Source organism: Sebastes umbrosus, chromosome 1, assembly GCF_015220745.1.
Source record: "Sebastes umbrosus isolate fSebUmb1 chromosome 1, fSebUmb1.pri, whole genome shotgun sequence".
Lineage (NCBI taxonomy): Eukaryota > Metazoa > Chordata > Actinopteri > Perciformes > Sebastidae > Sebastes > Sebastes umbrosus.
In genome coordinates this window covers 7,029,019-7,049,290 of record NC_051269.1, presented here as the reverse complement: position 1 = coordinate 7,049,290, position 20,272 = coordinate 7,029,019, and the positions used below count along the sequence as shown (strand labels likewise).

General features: G+C 40.3%; 1 protein-coding gene across 7 annotated transcripts in view; it reads left to right on the top strand.

Annotated features, from left to right (window-relative positions):
- raly (RALY heterogeneous nuclear ribonucleoprotein) overlaps window positions 1-20,272 on the top strand; it is a 174,317-nt gene that overhangs the window by 94,109 nt on the left and 59,936 nt on the right. For all 7 annotated transcript variants that reach the window (XM_037765815.1, XM_037765823.1, XM_037765790.1 and 4 more), the window contains exons 4-5: window positions 8,707-8,779; window positions 11,205-11,252. In XM_037765815.1, coding sequence (XP_037621743.1) covers window positions 8,707-8,779; window positions 11,205-11,252 — 121 coding nt within the window. The remainder of the gene's footprint in view (window positions 1-8,706; window positions 8,780-11,204; window positions 11,253-20,272) is intronic.

The window sequence follows — 20,272 nt, the reverse complement described above, 5'->3', positions numbered from 1 at the left end:
GCACAGCTGATTATGTGGGGAGCGCCCAAGAAAAATTTGCCAAAATGCTCTGTCAATGGTAAACAATGTATTCTCATAAGGCTACCAGGAAGCCTGCAATGACTGCCCTTCACCGTCAGGCCCGTTTGTGCTGGTGTCGACAACACAGACAATGGAACCTGAACATGTGGGGGAATGTCATGTTCAGTGATGAGTCCAGGTTCTGTCTACCAAAGTTGGATGTCAGGGTCAAAGTATGGAGACGACGCGGAGAACGCTATGCTGATTGTTGCACCGATGGAGTAAGAACTTTTGGTGGGGGCAGTGTCATGGTGTGGGGGGGCATCTCCCTCACTGGCAAAACAAGGCTTGTCATCATTGAAGGCCATCTCAATGTAGGGAGATATCAGGATGAGATTCTGCAGCCAGTGGCGATCCCATATCTCCACAATCTGGGACCTAACTTCATCCTCTAAGATGACAACGCTCGCCCCCACAGAGCCAGGGTTATCACAGACGTGGGAATACAGAGAATGGAACGGCCTATAGCCAATATGTCTTGTTTGTTCCTTGTTACTGATAGAGAGTTCATTCATCCAATCCACCAAACAACTCAAAACAAGAGTCAATTCCAACAGAAGAATACACTGTTTACCTTTGGCAGAGCATTTTGGCTCTAGTCTCAAGTCTGTGCACTCAAGTCCCAACTCAGGTCCCGAGTCCTAAACAAGCCATATGTGCTCTTCACCAAATGTAACGTCATTTTAACAGCAGAGTAACCGGATCCAACTGGTGCTCAGTAACGTAACGTTAGTTCTTCATGGTTTTCTCCTGAAACTTGATTGGATGCTGTTGGATTGGTTCAAACAAAGTGGATCTGGGGAGTTAAGTGAAAAATCCAAAAAGGATGTCAAGCAGCTTCCCGGCGTTTCCAAACAGATAGAGCCAGAGCAACACAACCTCCTCTCCATGCCAAACAGATCGAGCTAGAGCAACACGACCTCCTCTCCAGGCCAGATAGATAGAGCCAGAGAAACACGGCCACCTCTCCACCATGGAACCTAGAGAGGAGGTCTGGATGGATGGATGGGTCAAACAAACACAGGACTTTCATTGACGAGACTGCTGTTAATGTCCCATGAGAAACCAAAATTCAACGTTGACTTACTTTAAGTTACACAAGTATGTTTCGCAAAGTAGCCTACTTATCATGTAAGTAACGTACGTTAAGTAACTTAAGTTACGTAACAAACATATTTATTTTAACCCCAAACCACAATCTTTTACTAAACTTAACCAAGTAGTGTTGTTGTCTAAACCTAAGTGACGCCAAGGGGTGCTGACCAAGTGTCCGTATGTGAGGAGTTGGGAATGAGAACTGGTTTGCATGATATACAAACAAAATAGGGACCCAGTCATAAAAACACTGCTCCATAGCACTGCTGGTCAAAACTCCTTTAAGTGTTTATTTACAGTGGACAACTGTTAAAGTTCAAACCTAAAAAAAAGGTTTAATTTGCAGTACAAGTTACAGCCTCTAGTTTCTGTCCGGAAATGAATCAACCTGACCTCGTGAAACAGGTGGAGCTCGACCTCTGCTGTGATGGAGTTACTAGTTGTTTAGCTACTATGGCTGCATGGAGACCTAACCATACTAGTTAGCTGATAATGCTTTGCTAAGCTCAATGGCAGGATGCCTGAGTTAACTGACATATACCAGTTAAGCAAATTGGTAGTTCAGTCTGTAACTGGACAGTATTGGTCAACGGTGAAATTCAGTAACACAGTAAAACATAGAATAATGTTGCCATGTTTATTATCATCACATTTTATAGATAGTCTTTGATTTTTAGGTTAAAAGATAGAGAACCTGAGAGCTCTAAAATAATGACAACTGCTGAGGGGACAACTGATTCACAAACTGCTGAAGAAACCACTAACGACAGCTCACCAGTTTCCAGTTTCATCATGATCATGAAGAGAGTGTGAAGTGTTTTTAGGTCTGAAATGATTGCTTGCTGTTAAGAGAAACATTGGAAGAGTCGATGTAGGTTCAGTTTGTGTTGCGTTCAGGGACTTCCACTTTGAATAAAAAGACCCTGCAGGAGACGGAATAAAATCACTGAGGCGTATGGAGCAGCAGGTGGACTGTTTGTGTGTGTGTGTGTGTGTGGGTGTGTGCACTGTTTTCCCCTATAGGTCATAAAGGGGAGGGTCAATAACAGTTTGGGTTGTTTGTGTGCCCTTGCAAACAACTGGACTTCTGCCATTTCCACACCTGGCTGCGGTCTGGCTTCTGGATCACTGCCTCAAACAGACACACTCACACGCACGCACGTGCACGCACACACACAAACACACACACACACACATTCCCCTTCACGGTGAAGTTAACAGGCTTGGATCTTCATCCTCTGGCTGCTGAAAACTCACTTTCCCTCATCCTTCTGCCCATCCATCCTTTTATTATCCTCACTCCTCCCTTTTGCTTGATCTTCCAACACTTTTTAAAGACATGGAGTTCATCCTGCTTTATGTTTTAAGGAATTTCAAACCCGTGACAAAGCGTCGCTATTTCACACGCTGGGAATGAGAACGGACTGGATAGACTGTTGAGCCAAACCTGTCAATTCCGTTCCCGTACAACTGAACTGCATTCTCAGTTAAGTTTCAAGGGAAACATATTTTCTCACTGCTTACGGTCACAATTTTAAACATGTGGTAACGTTATAAATTTAAACAAAACAAAACAAAACTACTTGGTTTGGTTTAATAAAAGAAACATCATAGTTTGGCCTAAAATGACTACGTTTGTTGCTTTATTAAGCTACAGACGTAAAATAAGTGAACGTTTACTTTTGGTTTCACATGGGAGACATGAACAGCGGTCTCTTGTGTGAAAGTCCTGTTTGTTTGACCCATCCACCAACCGCGACTTCCTTCATACGTGAACTACCGTGGACTATCATTTCAAATGTATTTGTGATACGTCAAAAACAAACATAATCCACGACAAAATACGTTTTCCCTTGAAATGTCAAAATTCACAATGCAGTTTAGTAGTATGGGAATGTATTTTTTAGGAGACAGGGCTGGTTGAGCTGTCATGGTGTTCCCCCTAGACATATATACATAGACGACGCATTGACTCCTGGATCGTACGTCAACGTGGGCGCCATATTGGACAGGGCAAGCCTGGCCTGTAACCCTGTACAAGTGAACGGGAGAGCTGCCGTTTTTCTGGATAAAAAGCACTATAACGTCTACCCTTCTCAACCGATTTCAACGAGTCCTTTTATATTCAAACGTTTATGATCTACGAGGAGTAACGTTAATTTAACGTTAAGATTTATTTTTTCTTTTCCTAAAGATTTTGGTGAACGTCACTGCTTCCGGTTCATGGCTCAGCGGTTTGTCCTTTGATATGATTCAATCACTCATTAGGTAATTATTAAAAACTAGTACTATCATATCACATTTTCCTTTAAGCATTTTTCACATTATCAACTGTTCAAGTTAACGTTTCATCTTTACAAAACGTTTGCTTCTGTAACACCAGATAAGAGCTAGCTAACGTTCCTTATTGTTAGCTAATCGATATAAGCGAATGTTAGCTTATTGATGTTCATATCTAACATGATATCATGTTTAAAACATGAAATGTTGAAATGTAATTCCTTATTATAAATGAATTATTTTCTATCACGTCGGTAATTCAGTTCATGTCAGCCTACGGTACACACCCATCTCCTGAGCGTCTAGCAGCGATTATAGCTCAACTATCCAGATTCTAAGTAACTGGAGACAAAACTTTATATTTCTACTCCACGTAGATCATAAACCCTTTAATATAATAAGGTTTCCCGGTCCAATATGGCGCCCACGTTGACGTATCGCTGCAACGGGCTGAAGCTTCCAATGCGGTGTCTATGTATATATGTCTATGGTGTTCCCTGCCTCTCGTCCAATGCATGCTGGGATAGGCTCCAGCCCCCAGGGATCCTTAACAGGATTAGAGGATGGATGGATGAATGGCTCATACAGTAGGTGTGGATGGTTGTTTCCTCGTGTGAGCTCAGAGCAGCTATTAACTCTCCACCCACACGAGCTGGATGGAGACATAAAACAAATGAACCCTAATAGTCTGTTGAAGAGAAAAACCACAGAGCTATAATCAGCTGAGGAGAGGAGGCCGGAGAGTGGACCCTCTGGGGGAATTCCACATGTCAGTGTTTGTACCATCAGATATGGAATTACTGATCAACACGGTGTGGTCCCTGTCCTTCAACATGGGTTCAAACCAGTTAAGCACTGTGCCAGAAAGTCCAACCCGTTCTCCAGTCTGTATAGTATTATATTGTGGTCAACCGTGTTGAAGGCAGCACTAAAATGTAGTGAAGCTTTCCCACTGTCTGCGTCTAAGTGGATGCCATTCAAGACCTTAACAAGAGACGTCACGGTGCTGCGGTGTGGTCGTCATCCTGCCTGGAAAACATCAAAACAGCTGTTTAACAACAGATTTTTTTCCCTTAAAAATGCATTTTCCTTATTAATCCTAAATTGCTGTAATTAGGATTCTATAACTTTTTCCCTGTCCTTTTTTTATTCTCATAATTAAAGAATAATAAAACAGCACAGTACATGAATGTGTTTAATTTGTGATTCTTTCTCAAATCACATTTTTAATTACCACCACAGCTCTGTTAGTAATGCCGGACATTCACTTTACCCCCTGAGACCCGCAATCCCGACAGACTTTACTGTCGTTCAGAGGCTCTAGTATGTTCACTTTTAGAGCTAGAGTGAAAGTCAAGATATCATATGAAACTAGACTAACTAACTAATCTGAGAAATCCATTGGTACCAACTATGTCATGCTGGGTTGTCACGAAAGAGGCTAAATAAGGCTCCAAACTTACGCTAAATTTTGGTCGAGGAAAAACTGGCATGGCAATTTTCAAATATATACATGTGTTATTGTCTCCTATTCTAAAATGGTGTGTTTGAATATTTCTGCATACTGGGGTCCCTAAACAGTCCTGAATTACATAAATTGGGTCTCACTGTAAAGCTGAGTCTCTTGTGGATCCAATGAGTCCAACTGTATTCATGTGTGATGATGTTAGTCCCCATAGTAGACATTTCATTGTAGTGAGACCATTTTTTGAAACTTGACCTCCCTGTATAAAATGACCAATAATATTTGACAACAAATAGTATATTTAATGACTTTATCAAAGTCTAATGTTAACTTGTCCAGTTCGATTTTTAAAGTCAGTGATTACATTTGTACCAATGTCATGCTACCATGTCGGGAAGGAGGTTAAATAACACTCCAAAGTTGCGCTAAAATGACCTGGAGTGACCTCTATGATAATCACAGCCTCATGAAACTTTACAGCCACAGACTAGAGACCTAGAGCATTCAGAGGATGGATGGCTTTCCTAGCTAGATTAACAATAAGGGGGTTTCTGAGCAGTTTACACAACACAAGTGCTCGCCATCCAATCGCCGAAAAACGCAATTCTTGCAGAAATCTCCAAATGTCAAAAGTTTTTGATCCCAAATCACAGCATGGCTTTTTCTATGGTGTTCCTCAAGGTCTTGGTGTCTTAATGTGGTATTTTGGAGGGATTATTGATCATTCTTATCAATTCTCCAGTGGTAAAAAATGGTTAAATTTAGCACCAAATCTGTGTAACAAATGGTATCAACCCAAAAATTGCTGCAACAACTTATGAGACCATCATATACTTCGATCATAATTTCTGATTTATGACTAGAACAACTTGTCATACAGTGCTGAGCTGCATCTCAAATTAATCTTCAGCTTTCAGATGATGTACACCACTTCTATGTAACATCTACTGTTGACCTGCTATCTCCCCCTAAAGACCCTCTGTACCCCCCTAAGAAAGACTAAAACGGCTCTATTGTGGGTCTCAGAGGGTTAATAAATGTAGCCTAATGTAGCCTCTTAAGGGAGGAAAGTCTCAAACAGTACAGTTGAAAATCAGATTTCTTACTTTCCCTCTGATTATTTATACAGCTGACTGTGCTGACAACACACTGTGGGCAGACTTGAGTGGAGAAGATGTTGGAAAATGGCTCAACGGCGTCCTCTAGTGGAGGTTACAAGGCAACACACCATCCACCTTTAGAGACAGTTTCCCCACAATAAACTTTTCTCTTCTCCCCCACTTTTTTCAGTGCTCTTACAGATATTTTACTCAATGTTTTTTGGGATCTGACTCTATTAAGACAAATATTTGTTTGCATTACAAGTTTTCTGAAATGTTCTGTTTAAATATGCAAATTAACTCATCAAATGTACTAATTTTCATACATTTCCAGAACATAAATTGAACATTTGATAAAGCCAGGTTCAAAATTATTGTTTCATTTTGTTGACATATTAGACTCAGAGGATTATGGATATGGATATCTCATTGTATCACTCGATAAATCAGAAAATACTGTTAACAGTAATAAAAAATACCCATTTCCACAGTGTCTTTAGGAATAAAATGTTGTATAAATCAGGCTATGAATTATGTATGAACAGACTCGTAGAAAGTAACGAAGTGCATTTGCTCAAGTACTGTTCTTAAGTACAAATGTTAGGTACTTGTACTTTATTTGAGTAATACCATTGTGTGTTACTTTATACTACTACTCCATTACATTTCACAGGCAAATATTGTACTTTTTTTCTCTACTACATTTATTCGACAGCTTTAGTCACTAGTTCCTTTGCAGATTTTGATTATCAATACAAAGTATCGATCAATTAATATGCACTCCACACTTCATGTTCTCCCCGTGTTAGCGTGGGTTTTCTCCGGGATCTCAGGTTTCCTCCCACAGTCCAACAACATGCAGGTTCATTGTTGACTCTAAATGTCCCGTAGATGTGAATGTGAGCGTGAATGGTTGTCTGTCTCTATGTGTCAGCCCTGTGATAGTCTGGTGACCTGTCCAGGGTGTACCTCGCCTTCGCCCAATGTCAGCTGAGATCCATCATGACCCTGAACAGGATAAGCGGTTACAGATAGTGGATGGATGGATATTACTCTGGATTAAACTACCCAGCAGTATATAAAGTAATTACAATAGCTCCAACTCTACCAGCTGACACATTAATGTGATGAACACATTGATGCATCAATAATTATTATCCAATAAAATAATGCACATAATTCTGATATGAGCCATTCTGCATGAGTACTTTTGACTTTTGAACTAAATTTTCATTCTAATACTTTTGTACTTTTACTTAAGAAAGATTTTGAATGCAGGACTTTTACGTGTGACAGAGTATTTTTATGCTGTGGTATTGCTACTTTTACTTAATTAAACGATCTGAGTACTTCTTCCACCACTGGAACAACTCCCTCTGTAAAAACCATCAGAATATACTGTAGAGAGGAATGGAACTGGAAAGTTTGGTGGATTTAAGAGCTGCTGAAGTGGAGATTTCTGGGTGAGAGAGAAAAAAACGAATTTAGAGAAAACGGCCTTTAAAGATATGGATTTTAAAATTCACTACATTTTGAAGAAACTACAGGTTTAACTAATATAGATATCATGAAACTTCTCCAGTTGATTACTTACATTAACCTCTTAAGCCCTAAGGTGCTGGAAGGTGAGGTTCCCCTAGACAGACATACACAAAATAAATCAAGAATAACTCCACAACTAGCAGGTCTATATGATCTTGGTCTCTATGGATAGGTAAGACCTCAGAGAATTGTTACTATGCCTTGATTATGATAAGACAGTGGATAACACCATCATAGCAATGATGCCGTGCACAAAGATGCCACTGAAGACACACACAGATTCTACAAAGGTTTAAGTAAGGATAGGACCAGGCGGACTCTCCATTTGGCCACTTGGATACCCAAAGTGTGCCAAATGGGTTTTCTACCTCTTGAAAGGGAATCTCACTATAAAATACTACTGATATCCACTACAGGAGGCTATGTGCACACAATGGAGCCTTTGGCCATGACATTTACCCTGTGCATCATCACAGTCTACCATTGTGCACAGTAGAAAATCAATACAAAACAACTAAACTGTATAATTTTGACTCCAAAATGGAGTAGTTTTATTATAATAATGAAATTCGATCAAGTAAAACTTAGATTATAACAAATAATATCAATAACAATATAAATAAGGTAAGTCCAGTATGTATATTCAATATAAAAACGGTAAAAGAAAATATTACAAAGGAAAATAACAATTTCTCGTTCGTTGATTTTGTAACTAAAATATTGAAATAATTGCCAAACAAACGCTGTTAGGACAAAATACCTTTGGAGTGTTGTTTTAGTAGCGTTAAGGCCTCGTCTGTTAGAAACTATTCAGAAAAAAGACCACCACAGCTTTTTATGAAGTTTTTAAAGACAGTGTTTTAACACACAGCTCAGACGAACCCGGTACCGGGTCCATCGGGTAAAAGAGGTTAAGACAATTACTTTAAGTTTTCTGAAATGTTATGTTTACATATTATCTAATGCTAAATTTTGGTGAATTTAGGAGAAATCTGCAGACACAAATAGACAAAGTAGTAAAATAAACACCTAAATGTGTATTTTGGATGTTTACTTTCCACTAATCTGAAAGAAGACAAACAATCTTTTTAGGTAATTTTCCTTAGAATGACTGTAAAGAAAGTTAAAAGTTTAACTCTTTTTCTCTTCTGTTTTTTTTTCCAGATATCAACATGGCCGGAGAACCAAAGCCAAGCAGACCCAAAATCCTGAAGCGGTCAGCAGCGTCTCTCTACAGGTAAACACCGCCGGTGATCAGTGTGTCACTAAGCAGATCTTGGAGTGTTTCAGGACTCTTCTGAACAAACACAGGTTCTTCTTTTAAAGGCCAAGACTTGTATCAGAAGGCCAACGAGAGAATATTATATACCCTCAAATGTGTTGACCACAAAAACAAATGCAGATGCTCATGTGGGACTGAGATCTAAAGCAGTTTAATTGGAGAGGGCCGAGGCTTTAAAACCATTTACACGGGAGAACAACACCCTGAAGAAGGTGTTTTATGAACAACAGCACCCCGGAGACGTCTCTATTTTTAACATCTCGGCCCTCGTCAGTTAAACTCTGTCTGACTTTTACATGAGCATTTAGACTTGAAGTTTTGAATGTAAAGGGAAAGTATGTCTGATTGTTTTACCTCAGGCACTTTACTGCAGTAATCAACGCCAGAGTTTCTCTGAACAAACAATCTGAGATTCTGTAGAAACTTCTCCTGCGATGGTTTACATACTGTTCCAGAAGCTTTTCATTCCTGACAAAGTAAAATATTATGGAGAAAAATCAGACTATTTGGCGGTCATTGTATACAATTTAAAATATCAGTATTGGGCCTGACTCATGAAGAAGAAGAAACAAGCTCTTGTGTACTAATTATGATGAATACGCTCTTCCATATATTATGTTAAGGTAGTGGACAAAATATTACAAAACTGTGAATATGAACATATAAAACAATATGAATACAATATGCACATTTGATTATAATACAGTCCCAAAACAACAGCATCACAAAGAGCCTTGTAAAGCTTTAGTCGTACATTGTTTTTCTTCTTAATTTTATAATATGTCTGAGGAAAATGTTGATATTCCCAACAGCCTCATCTTTTTCCTCTGTCATTATGCCTTTACATTTCCTGCATTATGTAACCCACTTGCTAGCTTGCTAAATCGTTAGCCTCTACGCCAACAGTAACGTTAATATTGCCGTTGCTTAGCAGCGGTGTTCTCACGACTTAACCACCTGAACGCCAAACATATTGTATAGCTACACGACTTCCCATGTTGTAAACACAAGCTCACGAGTTTCATTTGAAGGCACCAATACCTTTGGCATTGTGATTGTGTTCAAATTCTCACTCCCCTTTTAGCTTTGTTTTGGTCTCCACCAGTTCTTTAGCTGCTATATGTTTCACTTTCGTCGCCAGCTAGTCTCTAACTTTGTTTGTCTGCTTTTAGTGCTGGGCTGGTTAGCGTACAGCGGGTTCATCAGAGCTTGTTCCCTTAAATCAGTTTCCTGTTGCCGCTGGAAAGGGGTTTGATTAGACCGTTGCGACTGGACCAGTAGCAGGCCGTATAAACAAAACAATGAACCAAAAGTGGCTTAAAAGCTCCGTAGAGCTGCAGAGTTGGTTAATAATGATCAGTAGGCCAAGCTTAAACTTGAGACCCTAATCTGTTTAAATGATTTTAAACATAGACTAAAGGAAGCTAGCTGCAGTTAATTAACAAACACATGACCAAACTGCTGCCTTGTTAATGCACTGTATGATGTAGTGCTTTTTTGTCATACCTATCGGCCGTGATTCAATATTGTTGTCTTGTGTGTTGGATGCTGCTATTTGACCCCGTCTGTCTTGGCTAGGTCTCACTTGTAAAAGAGGTTTCAATCTCAATGTGACATCCTAGTTAAATAAAGGACATGATGAATTACTCCCTCACGGTTGTTACGCCTCCGCCAACCAGTGAAGTTGCAGTTAACATCCATGTCTGTCCAAAATGTCATCACTTCATCATTTTATCCAGACGTTGGACATTGAGTTATGCCAAAACATGTGACCTTTGACAGCCAAATTCAGTTCATCCTTGAATCCAAGTGGACGTTTGTGCCAAATTTGAAGAAATTGCCTCCAGGCGTTCACGAGAATAGGACGGATGTAAAAATATGATAAATGCAGGTTTCACCATATTTATTCCTACATCGTTTACATATCCATAGTTACAAGTTTTTTTATTGAGGAACCTCTGACTTATTGTGTCCCCTCCAAAGCCTGCATCCAGGACATGTGCGCCAACAACAATTGTAAATGTGTCGATAAACATTAAACGTACGATACATCATTCACCAGAGTTCAGTTTGTGTTGCTAGGTCCTCTGTTGTTTTTGCCATATTTAAGTCTCTTTCTGTCTCTTGGGGTGAGACGAAGTATGTCGTGGTTTCTTTGTCTCTCCCACTCAGTTTGTAATTATTGCCTTTTTTTGTTGTGCATTTTTAATTTGTGTGTGCATCTATAAACTGCATGGGAAACCCTAAAACGTTTGAGTTCCCATGTGTTGTTTTAAATGTGGTTTCTTGTTAATGTTATGGAAAGCATTGTATCCCATTTGTTTTTTTACAGTCACTGTGTGCTATTGTGCTTCTTCCATCCCCCCCCCTCCCCCCCCAGTGGCTACGAGTTTGACTACGACTACTACAGAGAAGACTTCTATGACAGGTAAGAGAAAGGATGGTACTTGGGGTTCTTCCAGCATTCTTCTCCTTCTCAGAGCCAGCAGTGCTGCCGTCAGGGTTTGAACACATGGACTCTTGGCTCTGGTGTTTATAGCTAACAGCAGGAGGTTAATCTCAGCGGCCCGTGGCAGAGTGTTGTTTGGAGGCCCAATGTGAGCCAGAACAATGGAGCAAATATGATGTTAAAACACTTTTTTATATATTTGTTTTGACCAGGGAGAAAAATGTGGAGCATATCTTAAACAATAACCAAACATTAAGTCTCAGACTTCAGGTTAGAAGATAGAAATAAAAGAAAACAAAAGAGGCGATGCTCATTGATCAAACACATCAGGTACATCCAACATGTGATGACGTTTTTGATTCACTGTCAATGTGTGGGTCTGTTGTCTAAAAAGTCAAAGTTTAGGCCAAGTTTAACTTTGTGGAGATGATCAACCAATCATCAAATGTTCCCCATGTTTCCCACAGACACAGACAACGTAGTTGTGTTTGACATTTGAGGATGGTTTATACTTTTTAATAACTAGTTATGCCAAGATAATAAAACACAAAATATGAACACAATTCAAATAACAATTTTAAAATAAATATTTTAACTTTGATAAGAGGGAGTTTATACAGGTGATTTGATTTATATGAGCTCAACAATTTGAAGAATAAAGTCTTGAAATGGATCATGGTGGGTCATGAGTGTGTTAAAGTGGCGATCTTCAAGATTTCAGTACTGGTTGATTTGGTGACACCTTGTTAACTGGTGGTAACAGCAGATGTGGTTTAATACTACAGGTCCCCGAAAACTATTGTTGTTTTAATAAAGAAGTCAGGAAATAATCAGCCTTTTTCCATCATTCTGTGAGAAACTGTAATCTGATTTAATGCTGCACATGGCACGAGTCTGAAAAGCGAAAGTAGTTGTTACCTGCAGCTCTTCATCTACCAGCTCACTGTGGCTGCTCCTGACTCTTCATTACTCCCTGACATATTTCAAACTGTTTGGCTGGCAAACAAAAATGACCAAAATTTCCATTGTCTTGTTTTGCAGACGTATTTTTAATGAAAGAAAGTGGTCAGTGTCAATTTCACTGATAAACACATTGCATTTCCTGTGACTTCATAATAAAAGTCAGTGAAATGCTTTTAATGTGAAGCAGCAGCATCAGGAAATGTAAGCAGTAATTTAATATGGCGTTTATTTCCGGTAATGTCGTCACAGACTCCCAGTTCTAATACTACAAATATACAAATATTGCAATACTTTTATCGGTGGCCCATAGGCTCAATCACCGTTGTGTTACTTCAATCGGCGATAGTTCGAGAGAATGGATGGTTCTTTTGGAAGTTTTCTTTGCAGGTTTAGACACCAAAACTTAGTTAGGTTTAGGATTAGATCAATTGATTAGATTAGAAAGAAACTATTTAGTTAGGTTTAGGAAAAGATTGTGGTTTGGCTTAAAATAACTCCAGAAGTGGCGTCATTTAAATCAACGTTGACTTCTGGTTTCACACGGGACACGAACAGCTGTCTCCTGGGCGAAAGTCCGGTAATTTTTGACCCACCCCGACCTCCTCCCTATGCGGTGTTCGCCGCTATTCATATTTCCTAATTCACGATTACGTTAATTACCAAAAAAATTGATTTTATGGGATATAAATGAATTACCGTGCATTAATTTTTGTAGGAATAGGTACGAACAGTGTGTGAGACCAGCCTGGCTGATAGCACCATGAATTGTGCATCACTTGCAACCACTATCTGTCCAATTTCAAGGTCCCATTCACAAAAAGCACTAATGATATTACAGCTCAAACACACCCATAAAGTTTTGCAGCTGAGTGCAATTCTCCCTTTCTGTGTCTGATTGCAATTACACATGTGGCCAAGTATAAATATTACCTTTGCAACAAGAACGCAGTAGGCAGAACAATGGAGAGAGAAAAAGAAAAAATGAAAAGTTCAGACGGCGAGCTGCAGGTACTGACCGGCGAGGCATTCCTCTAAACTTCAGGAATTTAAACATGACAGAGAGAAATCCCTCATAAATGTGCTTCAGTTCCGTCCAACTCTCTGAAGACGTTAATAATCTCACTGTATCACTGTATCAGCGCTGGTATGTGTTGATGTTTTTGCAATGAGGCTCATTTGCATAGAAAGGGGCTAATTTCTGCATATGAATACGTTCACATATCACAGGAGCCCCGAGACGCTATTTTTGGCAGGTCAGTTAGGGGTCCATTTCACCCTTTGAGGTTCCTTGTTGTCCTATTTGTGCAGGTTTGTGAGTTCGCCTCTCACTGTGCATAATTACATTTTCAAACAAAACAGACCTGATCTAAACGGCATCCAAGAACAGTCAGACCCGTTCAGAAATAGAAACATCTGTGTTTTGGATTGTTTCTATTTCAGAACGGATTGAGTTGAACCAAACAGACCAAATAGAGGGAGAACACCAACGCTGGCAGCAGCGACTACCGAACACCTGCTGTTGGAAGTCACTTGCTCAAAACAAATAGTTGTTCCTCCTGTGATGATGAGGATACTGCACTTGATCAGAGCTGAGTCAGCTTGGATCCACTTAGACACGCAGACGTGAGAGACACGACCAGGGGATTATCTGTTTTACGGGGGGATTTGTTCCTCCCTGTACCTGCGTCTCGATCAAACCAGTCTGAGGAACATCTGGCCAAAATCAATCCATTTACATTGACCTCCGCAGTCATGTCACAGTGTGGTAACTATTAATGTTCTGACAAGACTAGGTGAAAGTCATCATCAAAGCCAACACTGTTGTGAGGGTAAAAATCAAGAACTGCATCTGTAGTCCTGAAGCAAATCCTTGGACCCTGTCATGTAGTGTATATCTCAACTGATTCTCAGGAGAGTTCAGAGCTTTGAAACTGAATCTTTGGTAATGTACAGAAATGCATGTGCTCCCTTTTTTTGGCTTTTGAAAAGTGTATGCCGAGCAGGATATAAAGTAGAGATGTCCAGCTGAGATGAATCAGCGATGATTTATCCAGATGAGCCCAGATGTCAAGCTCACGTATGCCTCCGATCTCAGGACGGGATCTTCGCATTTACCCTCAGACAAAAAAAAAAGAAAAGAAATCTGGGGTTATTCACTGTCGTTGTACGCAGGGGTTTTGGAACTTTTGTGGTGCCGAGGTTTCGTGTTTCACAAAAGACAGTCATGCTTGTGAGAGAAAAACAACTCTCCCAAAGCCTCTCTTGACTCCTGTCAAAACACATCAAGCTTTGTCTGTCTGAAATAAAACAGCCTAATGTCGTGAAGAGGGGTGATCAAGGTTTCTCATCTCCCCGGGAGAGGGAGAGCTGGGTCTGTTAATACTCTGAATTTCAATGAATCACCAACAGTTACTTTGCCTGTGCTCATTTAGTACAAAATGATCAGCCAGAGAGTTTAATTCTCACGGTGGTTGTTGTTGTTGTTGAACACACAGTCTCACATAGCCGCACCTATCCACACAGCACTGTGTCAGTGGCGCTAAGCATGCTGTAGGTCTGGCCCCACACATTATCATTTGGCTAACGCTCTGGCTTGTTTGCATTTCTTTAAACCAATCACAATCATCGTGGGCAGTGCTAAACCTGTGATGCAGCGACGATGTCTTAGATAGCGCAGATAGTGGAAGGGGAGGAGAATGCCAGCCAATGGCACACTTATAACTTTTTGCTTTGTAGGACGGTAATGTTCTTCATCCCTCGCTCAAACCATTCCTGCTTGCACACTTGATGTGAAATACCAGTATTAGCAAAGAGAATGGATTGTTTTTACCACTTGTGCTGAGATCTAAGTCTGTTGATCCGTCACCCCATCGGCCCATCCGTTGTCCCACCAGCCTGGTCGCACTAAATTGGAATAAGAATGGCATTCTTATACTTTTAGCGTGTCATTTGTACACCATGTAGTCTGTATTGACTGCAATGTAAACGTAAATATGCTACGCTCAGAGCTAGTGATGTAGAATAAAACGTTTGGGTCCAACAAACACAGGACTTTCAATCAGGAGGCCGGTGTTCGTGTCCCAAAGTGTTGTTGAGTTATTTTGACATTTGTGACATGTTTTCCATACTTCTGTTACGTTGTTTCCGTACGTATTTTACTTAGTTTACATAGTTATTTTAAGCTTAACCATGAGGTTGTTCCTAAACCTAACTACTGTAAGTGATTTTGTTGCCTAAACATAACTGCAGCCGTTTCATGACATGAATCATGAGAACACGAGTGAGAGAGGACTGACCTGGTTTTCTGAAGAAGTCCGATGCTTGCTTGACATCTGGGCCGAAGAGAACATACAGAATATGATAAATAAAGCCCAAGAAAATAGTGACGTTTATAAAGTCATTCCAGATAAACTGAAGGAGACGGGATTCATGCACAGTAGAACAGTGACAAATCAAAGTGAAAACACTTTGACCGCAATATTTCCGAGTCTGTGATTCCCTGCATAGAAGTGGTCGCTTTTATTTTTGCACTGGGAGCATGGTCTGAAATTAGCTTTTTTCACTGCCTGCCATTGTGGCAGGTAAGTATCTTTTTGTCTGCCACTCAGAAATTTTATCTGTCACTTTTTCAATCTATACGCTAATTGAAGGAATAAAATTTTAGATCGGATGTAATTCAATGTTTGATATATTTTACATGAAAAAAATATGCATGGTAAATTACAGTGTTCGAATTACACCGTAGCTATTTTTGGGGGTGGGAGGGTACTGTAGCCAAAAGATTATGGTTTTATTATTATAATATTTATGATCAGGTCATAATTCACGCATATTTTCTATGTGGAAAAAAAACAGCATTTGGTTGATAAACAAGATTTTGCATAGGAACCCCAAAGAGTTAGGACCGGCCCTGCTAGCTGCTCCTAAAGTTGGAGGAGCTGCTGGACAATATACTCCTGTCATGAGGAGAGACGCAGCATGTTGGTACGGACAAAATCATTCATTGCAGTCATGTTACCCAAAGGAGACAAAGAGAGGAGTAAGTAAATAAATAAGAGGTTAACATTAGTTATATGATTTGAACTGTTGCAGAGTTTTGACTCCTCATAGTTAACGTAACGTTATCATCAGCTCACTCACTGTAATTGCAAATGTCGGCTGCTGGCTTGTTAGCGAGCATTAGCTGTAACGTTACCGTTAGCATCGAACAGTCTAACGTTAGCTAACTGGTAACGTTAATACTAGAAAGTTTGCCTCATTGACTTGGGAATAATTCCCCTTTAACGCTGCAGCTGTCCTCACATCAGAGGCCGGCGGTTTATGATATGTGTGTGTGTGTGTACGTGCGGGACGGATCGTGCGCATACAGTGTGTGTCCGTGTTTATGTTGTCACGGAGGTTTAATAATAACGGTTGCGCTACACAAAACATGTAGTCATTTTCATCACCGTTCATTCTAATGTAACGGGTATTTTTCTTTCAACTCTTTGTCCCAAATTTGTCCCAAAATTAATTTTCATCCTCCCCGATCAGATTTTTCCGGCCCGGGGGCGATGGGACGTCCTTAGCGTCTTCCCTGCCTTCCAAAGCGGCGGGTGGCCTGATGATTTTATCTGCCACTGCCAACAATTTACGTGCATTTTGCGGGTGGCGGGTGCTAATTTCAGACCCTGCCTGTGAACCATACTAAATAGAAAACCAACCAAAAGTATCCATTTCACTATGGTTCAGACCAGCCGAACGGACGGTGGCTTGTGAAAACGCCCTTTAATAAGTGCAAACAAAGCTTGGCGGAGCGTCATCAGGGAAGCCTGTGGACACCCAATATCAACCATACCGTCCAAATCCACGGGCATTAATCTGCTGCTAGAACAGCCTTCACTCTTCCCAGAAGGCTTTAGACATGTTTTTGAAACCTGGCTGCAGCACTTTGCTCCCATTCAGCCATAAGATCATTGGTTGAACAGTGATGTTGAGTGATAAGGTGAGCAATAAACAAAGGTAGTACACTGTAGGTGAATGTTGAAAAGAACGAGAGAGGAAAAACACCATTGTCTTAATATCAGACTTGACTGTAACTAAACCTCACATTGCTGGCTCGCTAACACAGCAGCTCCGATGACATCACTTAGGCAAGGCAAAGTAAATTACTATCAGAACAAAGCAAACAAAATGTAAAATGCAGCAGACGGGCAAACTTATGACACAACAATGAGGGCTTTCAAACAGTCTGGCTCCCAGTCGGCATTCCACTTCATCTCCATGGTGTTAGATGGATTTGAGGTTAGGGCTCTGTGCAGGCAAGTCAAGGTCTTCCAAGCCAAAATGCCTCGGAGGACTTACCCGAAGTGTTGCCACAAAGCTCCAAGCACATTATTGTCTAAAATATGATTTCATGCCTTAGCATCAATATTTCCCTTTACTGAAATGAAGAAGCCATGACCAAACCATGAAAAACAGACCCAGGCCTGAAGTATCCAGACCATGCACGTTTAGTATTTGACAACAAATAGTACATTTAATGACTTTATCAAAGTCTAATGTTAACTTGTCCAGTTCGATTTTTAAAGTCAGTGATTACATTTGTACCAATGTCATGCTACCATGTCGTGTTTGTACCATCAGATATGGAATTACTGATCAACACGGTGTGGTCCCTGTCCTTCAACATGGGTTCAAACCAGTTAAGCACTGTGCCAGAAAGTCCAACCCGTTCTCCAGTCTGTATAGTATTATATTGTGGTCAACCGTGTTGAAGGCAGCACTAAAATGTAGTGAAGCTTTCCCACTGTCTGCGTCTAAGTGGATGCCATTCAAGACCTTAACAAGAGACGTCACGGTGCTGCGGTGTGGTCGTCATCCTGCCTGGAAAACATCAAAACAGCTGTTTAACAACAGATTTTTTTCCCTTAAAAATGCATTTTCCTTATTAATCCTAAATTGCTGTAATTAGGATTCTATAACTTTTTCCCTGTCCTTTTTTTATTCTCATAATTAAAGAATAATAAAACAGCACAGTACATGAATGTGTTTAATTTGTGATTCTTTCTCAAATCACATTTTTAATTACCACCACAGCTCTGTTAGTAATGCCGGACATTCACTTTACCCCCTGAGACCCGCAATCCCGACAGACTTTACTGTCGTTCAGAGGCTCTAGTATGTTCACTTTTAGAGCTAGAGTGAAAGTCAAGATATCATATGAAACTAGACTAACTAACTAATCTGAGAAATCCATTGGTACCAACTATGTCATGCTGGGTTGTCACGAAAGAGGCTAAATAAGGCTCCAAACTTACGCTAAATTTTGGTCGAGGAAAAACTGGCATGGCAATTTTCAAATATATACATGTGTTATTGTCTCCTATTCTAAAATGGTGTGTTTGAATATTTCTGCATACTGGGGTCCCTAAACAGTCCTGAATTACATAAATTGGGTCTCACTGTAAAGCTGAGTCTCTTGTGGATCCAATGAGTCCAACTGTATTCATGTGTGATGATGTTAGTCCCCATAGGAGACATTTCATTGTAGTGAGACCATTTTTTGAAACTTGACCTCCCTGTATAAAATGACCAATAATATTTGACAACAAATAGTACATTTAATGACTTTATCAAAGTCTAATGTTAACTTGTCCAGTTCGATTTTTAAAGTCAGTGATTACATTTGTACCAATGTCATGCTACCATGTCGGGAAGGAGGTTAAATAACACTCCAAAGTTGCGCTAAAATGACCTGGAGTGACCTCTATGATAATCACAGCCTCATGAAACTTTACAGCCACAAACTAGAGACCTAGAGCATTCAGAGGATGGATGGCTTTCCTAGCTAGATTGACAATAAGGGGGTTTCTGAGCAGTTTACACAACAGAAGTGCTCACCATCCAATCGCCGAAAAATGCAATTCTTGCAGAAATCTCCAAATGTCAAAAGTTTTTGATCCCAAATCACAGCATGGCTTTTTCTATGGTGTTCCTCAAGGTTTTGGTGTTTTAATGTGGTATTTTGGAGGGATTATTGATTATTTTTTATCAATTCTCCAGTGGTAAAAAATAGTTAAATTTAGCACCAAATCTGTGTAACAAATGGTGTCAACCCGAAAAATTGCTGAAACAATTTATGAGACATAATAGAGCATAGAGATGACCATCATAAACTTCTATCATAATGTTTTAAACCCTTATACACTTTTACAATTTATTTCAATTTATTAATTAATTTATGTTTATTTCTGATTTATAACTAGAATAACTTGACTGCTGACCTGCTATCTCCCCCTAAAGACCCCCTGGATCCCCCTAAAAAAGACAATCTATTGTTGGTCTCAGAGGGTTAATTTTCTGATTATCCCAGTCCAGGTCGTAGTAGTAGCGGGCTGAACCCTATCTACTTCCTCAGATTCTCCTTGGTAATTCCGAGGTGATCCCAGTCCACATGGGATATATAAACCCTTCAGCACATTCTGGTGTTATCTTGAGGTCCCCTCATATTTCCACATGCCTGGAATACCTCCAGAGGGAGGGCGTCCTCATCACCACCTCTCTCTTCAGTCCGAAGGAGAGGCTGTGCTACTCAGCACTCCTTCCAGATGTCTGAGCTCCTCGTCCCATCGATCAGGGTCAGCCCAGCCACCCTGCGAAAGAAACTAAATAGTGCAGGATTCGACCCGGTCAAGCTGGCATACTTAACCTCTCTTCATCCATCTCCCCCCCAAATCAGACCCTATACCAGCATTTGAGAACTCCTGCTGAGCTTTACTGGACAAACATCTGTCTGAACAGATGTTGAAACATGCTGAACAGCTGGGTTGCAGACCCTAGCATTGATTTACACCCATCACTGTGATCTGGCAGTCCAACTCCCTCTCATTTTTAGCTTATGAATGTACATGGTATGCTATACATGTACCTATACAATAAGTTCCATCTTTCTTTCTTTCTTTCTTTATTTCTGACTGGAAGGAGGCAGAGGAGAAAACGGCGAATTCAGCTGGGGATGCAGGCGGAGCATATCATTTTTCAAGGGGTGGAAGGCC